A 16913-nucleotide genomic window follows, 5' to 3' on the forward strand; every position below is an offset into this window, starting at 1 on the left:
CAGAGAAGAGGGAAGCAGGGAGTGAGTTAATGATATGTATTATTGAACTACTGCCGAGCACGCTGGTGTTTACTCAACAGCGGTGGGCCGCCACAAGAAGGAGGCTGCCACGACCACTTCAGGCTACATTCACATTCGTACATTTTCGTTTTCAAAAGAATACCTTTTGCATTAGGGTCTTATCAGTGTCATCATCACGCTCCTATCACGTGAGCCTTTTCTAGAAGAAATCAGCATCAGCCTACCAGCAGTTAATTCAACATGGATAACAAATTACAGCTGTTGCCGACCTTGTTGTCTATGCTAGCAGCTGTTGTGTGATTAAAGTCTGCATTTTATTATACTACTAATGCCTGCGTGTGTGCCCAGTGTATGTGGTCATGTCACAGGCCTCTTCAGGTGTGTCTGGACGGGGTGATTTCTGATACAGTGCTAAAATGCTCGTCTGTTCATTTTAAACCACTGATTTAAAATGAACACACATTAGTGTGGACTTAGCCTAAGATAATAGGTAAGTTAATACTTTTTTATCAGATTTTACGCCCCAAGCAATAGAGGACTTAGTCAGATATATCACATTGATTTCAAACAATCAAATACAATTATACATTAGGGAAAAAACACTTGCAGGAGTGTGTAGTTACTGCACAGGAATGGTACCTGCTGTATGAGGTGTGTGGAGCTGGTATCACCACAATACGTCTCAGCAAAAGACAAAGCAGTCTGCAGCTGATTAAAATAACACATTTTACACACACACACACACACACACACACACACACACACACACACACACACACACTCTCTCATCTTTATTACTGTGGCCATCATCTCACTGTGGGGTGGATTACTGAGACAATTATCCTGTAGTGAAGAATTGATCACCTTTGTGTGTGTGTGTGTGTGTGTGTGTGCGTGCATGCGTGCGTGCGAGCATGTGTGTGAGCCCATCATGATCACTTGCAGGCGCCCACGCACTCACTGGCTGACATGGTCATTCAGTGTTCACAGTGTTTGGGCGTATTTCATTGTGTGTAAATTACAACAAAACAACGACGTGTGTGTATCTGCGGATACAAATACATGCAGTAAGTTCCTCTTTTATTCCTGTTGAGCACCGAGTGAAATATAATTGAGCTGTCCATAAAGCAGAACCAGCGGTGGCAGCTCGTAATAAACAAACAAACAGGAACCGTCTGCAAGAGCGGAAGAAACTTATTTCTTCATCTCTCCATCTTTGACCAGTTTTTCTCTTTCACTTACGTCTCTTTCTCACTTTCCACCATTTTATTTTCCACTCTTTCTCCTTCCCCCTCTACCTTGTGCTTACTTTCCGATGAGGTGCACAAAACCTTTGATATGTCTCTCTCATTTTTCTCTCTGCGTGTCTCTTTTCTCTCTTTATTTCACTGTGTGTGTCGGCGGAGGCGAGGGAAGGAGCAGAATATTAAAGAAGCCATGTCTGTCTGAGGGAAAGCGATGGACTTACCTGTCACACCACCTCCCTCATACACAACACACACACACACACACACACACACACACACACACACACACACACACACACACACCTGGGTGTGGACACTCACTCTCACACACACTTAACATGTAGGCGCATGCACCCACACATGGACACAAACAATATAAGTCCTAGACTGTCAGGGGCCACATGAACCGGCAAGTGGCCTCAATCGATTAGTGCAGCTGTGTGTGTGTGTGTGTGTGTGTGTGTGTGTGTGTGTGTGTGTGTGTGTGTGTGTGTGTGTGTGTGTGTGTGAGAGAGAGAGAGAGAGAGAGAGCGAGAGAGCTACGCTAGAAATGTTGAAGAGCAGTGATAGAAGCAATGTGATATCCTGGTATTATTTGTCAATTTGCCGCGGACCGGATTGAAGTAAGGGAAGATAGGATCATGTCTGGAGAGCTCCCACAATGCATTTGGTGCACTGAAAAGGTGCACAGTTCCGATTACACTTCAATCAGGGAACAGCGCGGTGTCAAAACGTGTCAATTTCCTGCCGCGACATGGGTGTAAGCTCAATATGTGAGAAATTGGGAGATGATTGCACGCACATTGGCAAAGCGCTGCATTTGGCCGCAAGGTGTGAGGAAACGGAGCCGAGTTTGTTTACAATCAAAACACTCAGTAAACAAAAAGCTTACGACCGTGATCAGCTCTGCATTTTGGAAAGCCGGAATTCAATTATACACAAAAGTGGTCATCCCAAAACGTCCACCGCGCTCATCATTTAAGGCTTTTAGTCTCCAGACGAGCGCGGCAGTGACAGGTTTAATCACTAATATTACTGAATACAAGGTGTTACAGTGCTGCCTTATTTCAACATTCATGTAAAAGCTAGGTGCGTACGGGAGGTGCCGTTTTCCCCTGGTATTACAGAACAAAGAGCGGGGCGATTCACTCGGCAAACAACACAATGGGGACAGGTGTCACTTCACACAAGGCTGTGATTTACTTGCAAAAATAAGATTGAGGGCAAGAAGGCAGCAAGACCGTGAAAGAGCTGGGATACGACCAAAGAACGGAAAAGAGAAAGAAAGAAGAGATGCAGAGAGAAGTGGGTTTTTTGCTGAGGTTGTCAACTGGTATAGACGAAGGGCATGTTGGTACAGGGAAGGGACGGGAGAGACAAGGCCAAAGATGAGACAAGTGAGAGGTAAAAGCACAGTCCTCTTTGTTTCACGCATTGTACCCGCTAGGCTGGCCTTCTGCTGTCGCCTGACTGGAGGGATTCAACATGTGCACAGAAGCAAACACTTCCACACCCACATGCAAAAAAGCACAAACACACGTATACCTGCCCAACATCAAGTCTAGCCTCATGAAACATTTACCTTCTCAGTCTGCACGCACGGCATAATAAAACTTCGCCTGTGACCACCAGGGATGGAGAGCGTGGGGCGTGCAGACAGAGAGAGGATTGGAGAGGGATGAAGTGATGGAGAGAGGGGAGGAACGGCCCGTGGGAGGGTGATGTGCAGAGGCTGGAAGCAGGGAGGTGAGCGTGACTGCAAGGCTGGGTGAGACGCAGAGCGCGAGAGGAAGAGAGAGGAGGGAGGACGCAGTTTACGCAGAGATATGACAGACATCAGTCGTTCGGTGTCTTTAACCACAAACACGCCACTATATCAATTTCAGCACACACACACACACACACACACACACACACACACACACACACACACACACACACACACACATAGTCTATCTTGCACATGAGCATACACTTAGATTTAAAACTTCAGTCATATTACAATAAAAAAAAGACAAAAGGGACTTTACACTGTAGTTACAATGAAGGTTTCACTGGGATTTAACCCAAGTTTAATTTATTGTGCAGTCAAGATATCAAAGGACTTTTACGAGATTTCCTACAGAACACTTCAGCGCAAAGCTTCAGTTTTACTCCGCAGCCCGTCTGCTGCATCGCTACCTGTGGAATCACTCCTGGAGCCGCTGCCTTGGCTGCGAGCACTGAACTCTGTTTTATGGCAGTAAAACTTCAAAAACTGTTTATGGAGATGCCTCTAAAAGCATTTATTTTCCTTTTCACTCACTCTCACCGTCGGGCCAGCCTCTCTTTCATGTTCAAGTGCGTTCTTTGTTGTTCATCCATGGTCTTTCCTCTCTAAGACCCGTCTTACTCACATCCTTCTTTCAGTTCAGAATTTGAAGACAGAAAAGCTTGCAGTGTCAAGTATGCTGTATGAGTACATGTGTGCCTGTAGGCTTTAACAGACCTTGAGGGGACTGTTTGTTAAACACACACACACACACACACACACACACACACACACACACAGAAAACCCCACACTCTTTCTCCTTACTTCACCTTCATATCTACAGTAATTTCATATTAACAAAACTGCTCTTGCATAGACTTGAGCACGGCCGTGTGTGAGCACCTGTAGGTATGCATGCTTGTGTAGCTGTTGCTATGCTAACGGTTCAATCGTGCAGGCACCCAAACCTCTCCTGCCATCCAATAAATTCAATCACCTTCAATTCAATATCTGAGAGGAGGGAGCGGCGCAGACTAAGCTCTGCTACGAACACTTTCTAAACAGTAAGCACGGGAGAGACTGAGAGCTCTCCATAAAAGCCTCTTTGGTAAGCTAAACCCTGGATAGTTTTATTGCACCAGCCTCAGATGAATAGGACTCTATTTAACTGCTTAAAAAGAGAGATTTACACACACACACACAAAGAAAAAACAGGCAGTATGACAACAGAGGTAAAGCACAAGCAACTGTGCAAAAGAATGGGGACAGAGACAGATGAGCTAATAAAGCTAAGTGCTTACTACATCCTGTCTAGACAGTCAGCCAGAGTCTCTTCAGACAAGCCTCGGGTTTTCCTGGGACGATCCTCTGTTATCTGTTACCTATTAACTAACATGGGAGATGCGCTGGGGGGGTTTTCCCAAAGTCACTGAAAATACATTTGTGGTTAAAAGTAATCTCTGGTAATTGGACTAAATTTCTATTTATGTACATTTCTCTGTGCGTTATCAGTTGTCATCTTCTTTCTTTATTGGCATGCTAAAAGCAAAGACGGTCTAATAAAAAGGTAATAAAAACAGACCCGCTGCGCTGATGATGTGATAACGCCGCTTTGGCAGTGAATCCAAAGGCAGAGGGAACGGATAAATAAAACCGAATCACCTTCCTCTGTGGATACGACAACTTCGGTAGCTGATTCTTTTAAAGATGACAGACAGTGAAATAGAGTTCAGGTGGTGAAAGAGAATTACTGTTATTATCACGATTAAGGGTGTCAGAAAATCAGAGCATGGAGAACAATGATAGCAGCACGCAGTTAACAAATTCCTCCAGAGGCCTCTGAGCTGAAGCCTCGTCCCCAAAGTTTTGCCAATACGTCGATGCTGAGCCACATCTCTTTACTTGTATGAGGAGACAATCAAGCATGCCTGAGAGAGGCTTGAGTATGGCTGACACACACGCACACACACACACACACACACACACACACACACACACACACACACACACACACACAGTCCCACAGACCAGGTAAATATTGAGAAATCAGCATGGGAACAATTTGCATCACCATGACTGTTTTTGTAAATGCTGCCACTGCACAGAAGGCTGAGGGGTAACATGAGCCTCTGATTTAACCCTCTGTCTGCCCAGAGGAGGGCTGCCTGTGTTTGTGTGTGTGTGTGTGTGCGTGTGTGTGTGTGTGTGTGTGTGTGTGTGTCAGGGTACACTATGTTCCCATTCGTGCTGAACTATAGAATACTGGTGCAGTGCCATAGCAGGTAAGTGAGGCTTACGTAAATTGAAATTAGCCTGATTGCTCTGATTGAAGGCAAATGAGAGGAGAGCTGGAGAGGCGCGGGGAGGGAAAAGAGGAAAGAGAGACCCAACAGAGGGAGAAAAAGCAAAGAGATTACAGCAGGATGTCCCCATTCATCCCGTCCTAATCCACCTTTCATCCATCCCTTCCTCCCTCCATCGTTTCCTGCTACCCCCCCAGCCATCTACCCTTCAAAGGGCTGCTCTAATGTCTAATATTACACGTGGCACCGTAGCTGCTGGGGCATTGATTATCTCTGAGAGAGACGGAGTGAGAGAATTTTGACGATCCTGTCAGCCAGCGATCCTGGGGAACGAGACCAAAAGGAGGGAGAAGAAAGGGAGAGCATAAAGGGCCATTTGTGATTTCCCTCTAACACATAAAATGAAGTAAGATGAAAAATGGGAAGGAGGCGGCGATGAAGGGACGGAGGGCCTGGGACAGAGAGGAAGACGAGCTGCAGCGAGCTGAACGTGTCTCACTCAGCCGGAGCCAGACATGGATCCCACACACGCACGCGGTCCCTGTCAATCAAAGACTTCTAGCTCTCCTCTTCTGTCTCCATCTTATCAACACCCTTCCAGTGATGGCCGTTTCCATGGGAACTGCTGTGATGGCAAGACTCCTCAATGTGGTCATCTCGATTTATGTTTCGAGGGCGTTGGCAAGCATCCACCCTGCTGAAGTGTCTCTGAGCAATGCTGCACTTCCTGAGAGGTCCAGGGATTAGAGGGTGACAGGGGAGTGGATTTTCACTCCTGTCCCACCCCCATCCCGATGATTGACTCCCGTCCCATTACTTTCCTGTGCTGGGTTGTGATTTGACGTTCTCGCCATCCTTTTCTTTGATTACTTTCTGCACTACTGCACAGTTTTGTATTGGCACCATTTGGCCAGTATCAGCACCCAAAGTCCAAGAAATGCTCCAAAAGGCTTTTTTCAGAGGGCCAGAGTCTACACGTCTAATACAGTACGTGGCATGATTCACACCATGCCTGCCTCAGCTGAATATGAACCAAACATGGCATCTAATGTTGTATTTTTGTCCTTTGCTCTGCTTTGCAACGCTGTCTTCACTGAATCTGACTCCACTGTCCTTCACGCGCTGGTCAGGCGGCTGCATCCAACCAGCAACCAGAGCAGACGGAGAATGAACAAAAGACAACAGAACGGCTAGCACTCTGCTCAAAATGAAGAAACTAGAGTTTATTCATATTAGAACTCCATATTTATATATGAAAACTGTGAACTGTGAACTCCATATTTATATATGAAAACTGTTTACACTTTTTCCTGTCCTGCAGGAAAATGTTAGCTTCTAGCAGGGATGTTGATCAGACCCTCGTCTCTGACCTCTCCTGGTGGAGGGAAGCCAGCAAAAACTGAATTTTCTCCTTCGCACTCAGTCAATAACTCAATAATCCTCAGTGTAGGAGAAGGAGAACCGCCAACCTCCAACTGGCTCCTTATACCAGTTTACTGTCAGCCAAAGCACATCAGCAGGGTGCACAGAACAAGGAACGAGATGACTAAGCATACGCGCGCGTGTGTGTGTGTGTGTGTGTGTGTACAGAGCTGACACCAGCTGATTTATTAAACTGCAGATCAACTCATTTGTGCAGAAAACACTTATAATAGATGCAAAGGAAAAAATGCTTTAAATGCCAATTAGGCGGGAGTGATCGTTGAAAAAGCAGTCTCTCGTGCACGTTTGATTTATTGAATAAGCTGTTGGCTCAGCATATCAGCGTCTTTCAATTCTTTAAATACATCAAATATTCACTAATGGAGCCCAACGTGTACAAGAACAAGCAATACATAATTCAGAGCAGCGGAGGGGACAAAGTGATGCAAACACTGCGGAGACTCGAACTTAACAGCATGTTATTGATGACGCGGCTTTAATTGCTTAATGGGTGAAATCTAGCTTGAAACAAGTAATCAACACCAGATATCAATATTCTGCTGCTGCCTGAAATTTCCCTTTTTTCCTACCAAATATAGCATCAAAGCTGAATGAATCGGGGGACAGAACGACACGCTGGATGACCGAGCACCTTCACGTCAGAGGGCATTTAGCATGGAGTCTATCTGCGGCCCTGAGGTCACAAGAGGTCACACTGCACACTGCGTGCCTCCACATGGGAGCCTCAGCTGTTACGTGTGGCAGCGGCGGTTTGGTTTCAGACCTTTGCTGTCACGCTGTAACCCGATGCTTGGATAAGGCTGGCGTGTGGAACGGGAGCTAGTAGTCCCTGTGTTGATTTGTGCGAATGTGTCAGCCTCTGACTTTTAAAGCACTCTGCACTCTTCACACTGCCAAGATCTGTGGGTACAAGCAGGCGCAGACGGTGCCAAAAACGTAGCATTAATTGGGAAATAATTGTTCATCTTAATTGCAAAACACCAGACACAACAAAAACAAATATGTTTGAGTAACTATATACTTATTTCAGGAATTCAGTAAATGCATCCATAGCAGCATAAGAAATCCTCAAGACATGTCGCAAGCCGAGTCCTGAGCTTATCCGCCGTGTGTCCAAAGCCTTGATCGATGTTGGCAAGAGCCGGGGCTCGAGTCAGACTTTGCGTTCCCTCCCATGGTAAAGGTTATTGTGTGAGGAGAAGAGTGCTGATCCAGAGTCTGTACCTTAGGGGCTGTATTAATTGGCTCCAGATGGCCCACATGGTGCTGATAAAAGACTACCTCACTGCAGCTGGCTCTGTGAGAGAGAGAGGGAGAGAGTGTGTGTGTGTGTGTGTGTGTGTGTGTGTGTGTGTGTGTGTGTGTGTGTGTGTGTGTGTGTGTGTGTGTGTGCGCCCGCGCATGTGCGTGTGGGCATGTTTGCTTGAGTCCATTTTGTCCTGATGAGGGCAACATGAATGTACATGTTTATGTACCTAAGAGTATAAATGTTTATACGCAGGGATTAAGCGACACCAAATGTGTATGTGTTTAATCTGCGCCCCTGCCCTCTCATCTATATTTATTTCTGCGTGTGCTTTCTGAGAGCCTGTTCAGATCAAATCCATCAGCAGATAAAGGAGTGAAAATAAATTGTGTGTATGCACAGCGATCACACTGTAATTGGCACCATGTGTATGTGTGAATATGTGCATGAAAAAGACAAAGCTACTATGTTTTAGCACAGATACCAAACTTCTCTTATGCTGCATTTAACAAGCAATCCACTGTGAATTCACTGTATACCTTTTACTTTGACACGGTTAAGAGCTCCAGATGTTTATGGATGTTACGTCTTAGCCTGTGGGGAGCGATGACCAGGGTTGAAAGTGCACCATGACACACTCAGACCAGTTTCCCAACACAAACCCTGAAGGGGATGATGTGTGGTCAGCGTAAACAGTCATAACTGAACACTCCACCTTCCTCTGACCCACTGACCTTGTGACCTTCATATATGCAAACAGCCTCTGCATGGACCACAGTTGCACATAGGCCGAGCATGTGCACACCAAACACAAACACCGCTGTTAGTCAATGAGCCAAAGCTGCAGGGAGAACAAATGAGGACACAGTAGTCCACTGGAACAGGCCTTAATAACATGACAGCAGGGTATATTTACAGCAGAATTTCTGTATATCTTGTCAGCATGTGGTTTTAAGGCTGAACTGTTTGGTGTTGACATCAAGATAAATGTGGCCACGTTATTCGGAGGTGTGATTGTGTGTGTGTGTGTCCCAAAACAGATGTGACAGCTATATGCTTCACGCAGTCACAATAAGGCTAAAATTCATTTGAGATTAAAGATATCGCAGGGCTGGTGTGCATATTTAAATATAACCTTGGCTTTTCACTCGCCCTGTACCCCCCCCCCCCCCTCCCTTTTTTTTTTTTTGAATGAAACAATGAGAGAGGAGATGGCCTGATAGGGAGATGTGGAGAGAAAAGACATCTTGACAATAGATCAAGCTCAGCTGTATCTCTGTGAATACATAAATGCTATATTAGGTCACATGGAAGTCAGCCATTGTCCCCCGTGTCACCTTAAAAGTGCTAATGTACAAAAGTGGCACTACACTTGAGCTAAACGCTTCAGAAAAAACTTCAAAACACAGATAGAGCTTCACCCATGCGAAGCCAGAAGTTTTGAATTTGCGGTGAATCAGAAGCCAGAAAGAATGAATTTAACAGCACTTCCTGCTCGGCTTCCCTTTCGCTCATGGCCAGAAAGAAAAAAGATGAAACAATGCACTTCAATGCAGGCTTTGTTAGCAGTCAAGGTCCACTGCCCGGGGCCGTTTGCCCCACCCCTTCACATCAGAGGCTGAACTCAAACCCTGTGACCTCTGACCTAAAAGTCCTCCTTAAATCACTCCTGGGAGATGCTGACCGCAGCCAGGTTAGGTCAATAAACATCAGAGACGGCTCTGTGCGTGCTTAGCAATCAGTCTAATTAAGCTGGAGTCCCGTATGTGGACCCTCGGAGACCCTGAGTGGACCTGAGGCCTTGGGGCGAGAGACACAGGAGGCTCAAACAAAAGACCGGGGACAAGTGGAGTACAGTGGGGCGCTAATGCAATGAACCAGGTCCATGAGCTGAAGAGTAAACATTCGTTTTCTTATTCTGGCACATGCAGCTATTTCTGTTGTTTTCATGTGCTCCAGTTTTAAGTATCTCGGTATCCTGTGGTGCAGCAATTAGAACAACTGAGCAGACAGATTTGAAAGAAACTGAAGTGTGCACAAACAAGGAAGGTGATCTAAGCACTAAACACACACACACACACACACACACACACACACACACACACACACACACACACACACACACACCGTTCCCAACTGATCAATCTCTCACCGGTGTGTTTCCAATTCACAGAAGACTCCCGGTCGAGATGACAAGACTGACCCTTCCAGTGGGTCTCTGCACTCTGCAATGGAGCACCTCCTGCTACACTTTTTAAACATTTTCCTTCTCACACACACACACGCGCACACACACACACACACACCCTCCATCTGAGCTCTGGCTTTAATAACACAGCAAGGTGTAATACGCTGCTTGCCTTTGGCTTTATCCAGCTACATTTAAAGGAATACTTTCTGGCTTTTACTGGAACACATAACTTGACACATGGGTCTTCTCATTGAGAGGTTTCATCCCAAAATCAGCTTATTTTAACGTACAGATGCAGTATTCTGAGTCATCTTAGATACTTTTGCTGCTAAAAAAGGGACAGAAACTATTAAAAGACTTTCCTGACTGGCAGCCTCAATTGCTCCTGATACAAAAATAACAGTGTGCAGTAAATCCCATGAACCATTTAGACTTTGCCGCATTATGCCATAAGAAGCACCAAGCAAACCAGTTGCAACATGGTTAATCCGGGCAACAATCACAGCGCTAGCACTTGTATTTGACAGTGATTATGGGAGCGAGTTTGCACGTTGAGTGACATTATGCACTGTGGTGGATGGTTAATACTCCTTCACCCTGCCATTTCAGCGGAGCGGAAGGCTTTCATAAAGCTGCGGCGACAATGAGGGGAGAGTTTAGGGGAGATTTTGGGGAGTGACACGCTGACATGCAGGGGTGAGTCGCTGACAGACGCGGAGAAAGACGAGAGAGAGAGAAAACAAAGAGAGGGACGCTTTTAACTGCAGCGGAGCGAGCGGAGACACTGTGGTCGTGTTCCACATTTCTCTGTGCTTATTTTAAAAAGGCGCACAAAGCCACCATTTGACTGCAAAACCAAAGATGCCGTCCTAACTGATCAGATAAAAGCTCAGCGGACTGTCCGTCCAGCTTTCAGTCTACGCCTCTTTGTGAGTGTGGCTGCTCCACCGTGTATGGATACAACATTAGCATTAGGAGCATAGCAAGGTGTTACACTGCATATAGGCTCACTCACAATACCATCTTAAGTGAATCAATAGACACATTATGGTCCTCTATCAACAACCACACACACATATTTGCAGTGTGTGCATGCAGGCCTGCGCGCACATGCATGTAATCCCTCATAAATGGAAATGGTGATTATGCATTACTGACAAGAGTCATTGGTTACGCTAGACAAGACAAGTGTGTGTGTGTGTGTGTGTGTGTGTGTGTGTGTGTGTGTGTGTATGTGTGTACACTTGGCATTCATTAAGTCGAAACAAAACAAGCGGCAGCAGCTGAGTGTGTGAGTGTGTGTCTTGGCTGAGACAACAGAGAGAGCAGATTCAAAGGGAGCCAAAAGTGGGGTTCAGTGAAGAGAGAGAGAGAAAAAAGAGGGGAAAAGAAAAGAGGGACGAGAAAGAGAAGGTAGAAATGAAGTGAAGAAGTCTGCTGAAGAGGGCCACTCAACTTCTGATCCACACGCACTCTACCCCACACGTTTACAGTGCTTTGTAAGTTTTTTAGACTCACACACAGTTCGACTAATAGCCGAGTCGCCGGGGGCGAGGCCATGAAAACCTCCAGCAAGCATTAATCAGATGAGCTGAAATAAGCCTGAAATGTACCTCTGGATCTCATTTTTTCTGGTTCTGATTTCATCTAAGATTGTAATAATCTTAAATCACACCAGATGAAGTGTTCTTGATTTTTTCCCCCTTTCATTTAGAGGCTAATAAATGACTGTCGCATTATTAATGTACAAACTAAAAACCAGAACTGCGTACCTACGTGTTCCAGTCAAAGCCCCCAAAACGCTCTGCTCAAAGAACAGAAAACCACACTGGAGTCATGTTTAGATTGCACCTGTGAGAACAGCAGCGCTGAATGGAAATGCAAATGAATGATTTACTCATTTCATTTATGACTTTACAGGATGCTGACTGAATGCCAACACTGTGACAGCTTATTGGAGAAGAGCAGCATGTTGCATGACTGAACCCAAGACGTCCTGCGGGGAGCAACACAAAGGTGTTCAGCTGCAAAACAACGGAGACATCTTTTCCATCAGGCAGTGCTAGAGAATACCTGCGCTGCTCTGCTAGCCAAGGCACCAACTTCGTGGTGAAGACCATTTAAAAGCCTGTTCTGGGATCTGTCTTGACACCTCAGTTACTGGTAAATACACACACACGCTCTTCAACCTAAATCAAATGTGGGGGAGGAACAGAGGCGCAGGAATATAACTAGGTCACTAAACCATGGCAGAGGAGATGAGACCGTACTGGGATGTGAATTTAAGTTTGTGTGTGTGTGTGTGTGTGTGTGTGTGTGTGTGTGTGTGCAGGGCCCACTTTTGGCAGGGGAACCCCATTTGGAGAATATGGTCATGCTGGTAGGAGAGGGCTACAATGAGCTGGCATGTCTGAGGGGATGTGCTGCCAGTCTCCACCAATCTCAGGAGCATGGGAAGGCAAACACAGAGTTGATCTCAAAGACTTCTAAAGGGGGCCGCTTCCTGCCAAAAATCACTCGCACCTGTCCTTCTGTCTCTGCCTCTCTCCCTCTCTCTCTGCTGCTCCTCCCAGTCTTTCCCCTCTCTGTCTACCCTCGATCCCTTCATCCTCTCTCCACAGTGCGAAACTTTTTTCTTCACTCAAAACTGGAACCCGCTAGGCCGCCGCCGCCGCCGCCGCCCCTCCCTTCTGTTTTGGCTATTGCCAGGTGTAAAAGCTCCTGGCATTATCTCAGTTGGTGCTGTTCAGGAACAGTGCAGGGCAGCCATGCCAGGGCACTGGAGTCATCCTTCACACATAAAGCGCGCACGCACACACACACACACACACACACACATAATAAGCTTTTTAAGAGAGCGTGAGGCATTGCCAAGCACTGGCTAGGCTTGTGTTTCATTAGCATCAGATAGAGAGCCTTTCTTCATTCAGTCCTGCTGTGTGTGTGTGTGTTTGTGTGCGTGTGTGTGGAGCAGACTAATGAAAACCACGGATCAGGCTGGCCTCTAACTGAACCCCGCTCAACACACACAGACGGCACTACAGGCCACCAGAGCAACAGAGAATAAAAGTGCGAGAGTGTCCTTGTTATACCTTATTCCTCAGCTGGTAGAGTGTTTACACTTTGCTATAATATGAGCCAGAGGGTCACTTTGTTTCAATTCAGCACTTTGTGTTATTGTCAGTCAGGCAGTCCCCGCTACAGCTATTCTCTCATGTGCACAATTCAGCCTCATTTATCCCGGCTGACTTCAAGATCACCTGTTAGGATTTTTTTTTTTCTACTACTAGCAGAAAAAAAAATCTCTCCTGAAAAAATGTCCTATCAGCTGCTTCAGAGGCCCGTTTCGAAGGCAGGTAGGTGAAAGCTTGTAATGACCGAGCTCAGATTTGGAGGTTACAGTATCGAATGACAGCGAGGAGGACTTAGGCAGGTGCTTGACACGCAGTGAATGGAGCCTGTATGGGCCGCTCATTACAGAAGGACATCTGCTGCTGTCCGGCCCCCAGACTCCGCCCCTAGCTTTACACTGATGCTTTGATGCCCTGTCAGTGTGTGTGTGTGTGTGTGCGTGAGAGAGAGAGAGAGAGAGACCAGTGACAGAACAAAACAACACACACACACTCACACACACCTGCCACCTACAGTAGCTAGAAGAATATCAGCAAAAGGTTTACGGATGCTGGGTTTTCCCACAAATGTATGAGCGTGAATGTAAGTGCATCGTGTGCTGCGTTACGTGTGCGTGTGCTACACGCGGCTGTGCGGCAGAGGGAACGGCATCACAACAGCCATTTTAATCCGCTGTACACTCTTCAGAGCGTGATTATTTGTAAATCATATTTTCCAGCTTGTGATTTCAAAACCTGCTTCATGCTGAATGCATTAGAAGCATCACATTTTCCAACAATCCTTTATTCCATTTTCCAAGAACAAGAGAGAGAGAGCGAGCAGTGTTTTGTACCAATCTCTCTGAAAATTACAATTTTTTTCAAAATCCATTTCAATAATTCACTCGTGATATAAATGCCTCTTTAAAAAAAAAAAAAAAAAAAATTATGCCGGCTGGAAATTAACAGCTTATTGTGCTCCGCGACAACTTTGGTTTTTAAATGATTCATTTGGAAATGCAAGGCAACGTTCCTTTAAGTGGCTAATTATAAATGACTGAAATGGCATTTGCATTAAAAGATGAGGGGGCGTGCTCATTAAAAGACCTCAGCGGCCTTTACAGGGTGGCACTATTTACTCTTCTCTGTTGACTGTCATCTTCTATTAAACTAATGGCCAACTTGCTCTTGTCCAGAAGAGGGAAGAGAAAGAAATGACAAAGAGAGTGCATACGCAAAGTTTATAAATCAAAGCGACGGACAACAGGAGCACTGAAACATTCTGAATTGATTTTGCTGGAGGATGTTGTTAGAGAGGATGCATGGGGAAGTGTGGGGAGACGGAGAGAATGAATTACACAAAGAGAGCAAATGAGGGGAAAAAAGAGGGAGATAAAGCGTGTGTGTGTGAGAAGTTGAAAGCAGCTGGTATCACGTGGCAGCCTCTTAACCCCCAGAGCTCGGGAAATTCATCACAACTGAGCTGCGCTTACAGTTGGCAACGCGTGTGCAAAGTTTCTGGTCACGCTCGCAACCTCGCACACTCGCAGTGTCAGCAGCGGCCTCCTTTGATGCAAACTCACATTCGCAGACACCAGCACGCTCGCAGTTCTACGCCAGGACAAGATTCATGGCTCTGTAAGGCTCAGCAAACAGGATTACACACACACAAACAGTCGTGCAGTCTCACCTCTTCTTTGCAGGGCCGTCCTCGCCGTACTTGCCGCCATCCAGGCCCTGAGAGCGCAAGGACCCGTCTTCTTTGTGGCTGCCCTTTGACCCCGAGCCGTTCAGCTGCCCATTGGCTAGGAGAGAAGCACCTGGGGAGAGGAGCGCCAAAAGGGTTACCGCCAAAAAACTTGACCGACCACCTCCACAAATCTGCCACGGTCCTTATTTTCTATTTCATGATCCTGGGAATTTAACGTTGCGTTAAACATAGCCGGACTCTTAAGGGAAAAAACAGTGTTTTCATCTGACAGTGTTAATAAAGCCTTCTGCTTTTGATTCGACGCAGTGGAGAGGGCTGAGGGCAGAGCAGATACATTTCTTTTGATAAGATTATGGTGGGTCTGCTTTATCTGACAGTGCAGAGCGAACACAACATGGAAAAAAGAAGAAAAGGCGAGAGAGGGAGAGAAGTTGATGAATACAGAGAGGACACAAATTATTCAAGCATCTACACTAAACAAATGCACCGAGATCCTGAGCCAAAAGCATCTGCAGTCAGTGCAAACAGAGTGACGTGTCGTCCATTGTGCAGCGACTGTGACTGAAACTCACACACAGTCCTTCAACATCACTTATTGCCACATCTATTGCAGCATCGCGGGGTTTAAGCCTGGGAGTGAGGCGAGTTACTTATTCATATTTCTGTCCACATTTCCCCTCGTCGAATGCAACCGCTGTTCTCTGCTGACGTACGTGATGTGTGCCCTTTGACAAGGGATTAAATAAAGAAAAAAAAAAACAAGCCTGAGGCAGTGAGGGAGGTGAACAGATATTGCTGGACTTGACATTCTTAGTGAGCCCAATTGACAGAGCCCTAATTAAATATTTAGCAAGCGACTCAGACAAACAAAATAAGCCCCCAGACAGATTCTTAAATCAAAAGCAACAACAGGCACCGAGAATTCAAATTAGGTCAAACAGAGGAGTGGAAGTCAATGGTAATTAAGGGAGACAACCAAATTAAATAGATATCACAAGGCTTGATTTCCTCATGGGCAGTTGCAGCAGTTCCTGGAATGTGTCGCACGGGCTTGTTGAACAATCGCATGCGAGCGTGCAAACTTATTGGGGAAACGACGGGGGGGTGGGGTTCAAAGCCTTTCAAGAAGAATGCCGCAAAGGAGACAGACTGGAGACGGAGGCGCGGTCACATGTTCAAAACTGCGCTGAAATATCACTTCGCAGAGCCGCAAGCTGGAGATTTATTTCAGCGAGCAATCAAACGCTTGACACTGGCAGTAATTAATGGTGTTTTACCTGCTTTGACCCGTTCTGACAAGCACTGATGCCTTGCTGGACGTCGGTATGGCGGGTTGTTAAATTATTCACGTTGATGTTGCAAAAACAAAACGATGACTCACTGAACAGTCAAGCTCCCAGTGGTTTGTTTAACCAAGAGCGCCGCTGTCATAAACCCTTTCATTCACCTTTCCGTGGGTATGCCACGCTCCCATTGGCTGAGGGATTCTTAGTTCACAGCCTTCCACCCAGTGAAATTCCATTTGACTGATGCGTCGGAGGAATCTGTCACTCATCCCGCACCGCAAACTCCTAATAGCGAGTGTCAAAAGGAAATTAAGATAATAACGACAGCGGAGCGCAGGTTAGGATAAGTGGCAACTTGAATGATATCCTGTTAGCGAGGAGGCTACTGTGGAACAAGCCCGGGCATTGTGTTGTCTGAGGAAGATGGGACGGGGAGGGGAGCAGCGAGATCAAATGACAGCGTAGGAGACAGGATGAAGATGAGCAGTTGTGGAGCAGGTAAAAGGAGTTTTCAAACATATGATTTAAGTGAGATTTATAAATGTGCTATGGGCTGAAGGAGCGCACACACACACAGAGTCACACTCTCTCATTGCTGCGTAGA

At 46.1% G+C, this 16913-nt stretch overlaps 1 protein-coding gene across 1 annotated transcript in view; it reads right to left on the reverse strand.

Moving 5' to 3' along the window:
- Nucleotides 1-16913, reverse strand: part of jarid2b (jumonji and AT-rich interaction domain containing 2b) — a 102868-nt gene that overhangs the window by 29633 nt on the left and 56322 nt on the right. The window contains exon 3 of the mRNA XM_076755182.1: nt 15003-15132. Within this exon, the coding sequence (XP_076611297.1) occupies nt 15003-15132 (130 nt within the window). The remainder of the gene's footprint in view (nt 1-15002; nt 15133-16913) is intronic.

The sequence above is a fragment of the Chaetodon auriga genome, chromosome 17 (assembly GCF_051107435.1).
Source record: "Chaetodon auriga isolate fChaAug3 chromosome 17, fChaAug3.hap1, whole genome shotgun sequence".
NCBI classification, from domain to species: Eukaryota; Metazoa; Chordata; class Actinopteri; order Chaetodontiformes; family Chaetodontidae; genus Chaetodon; species Chaetodon auriga.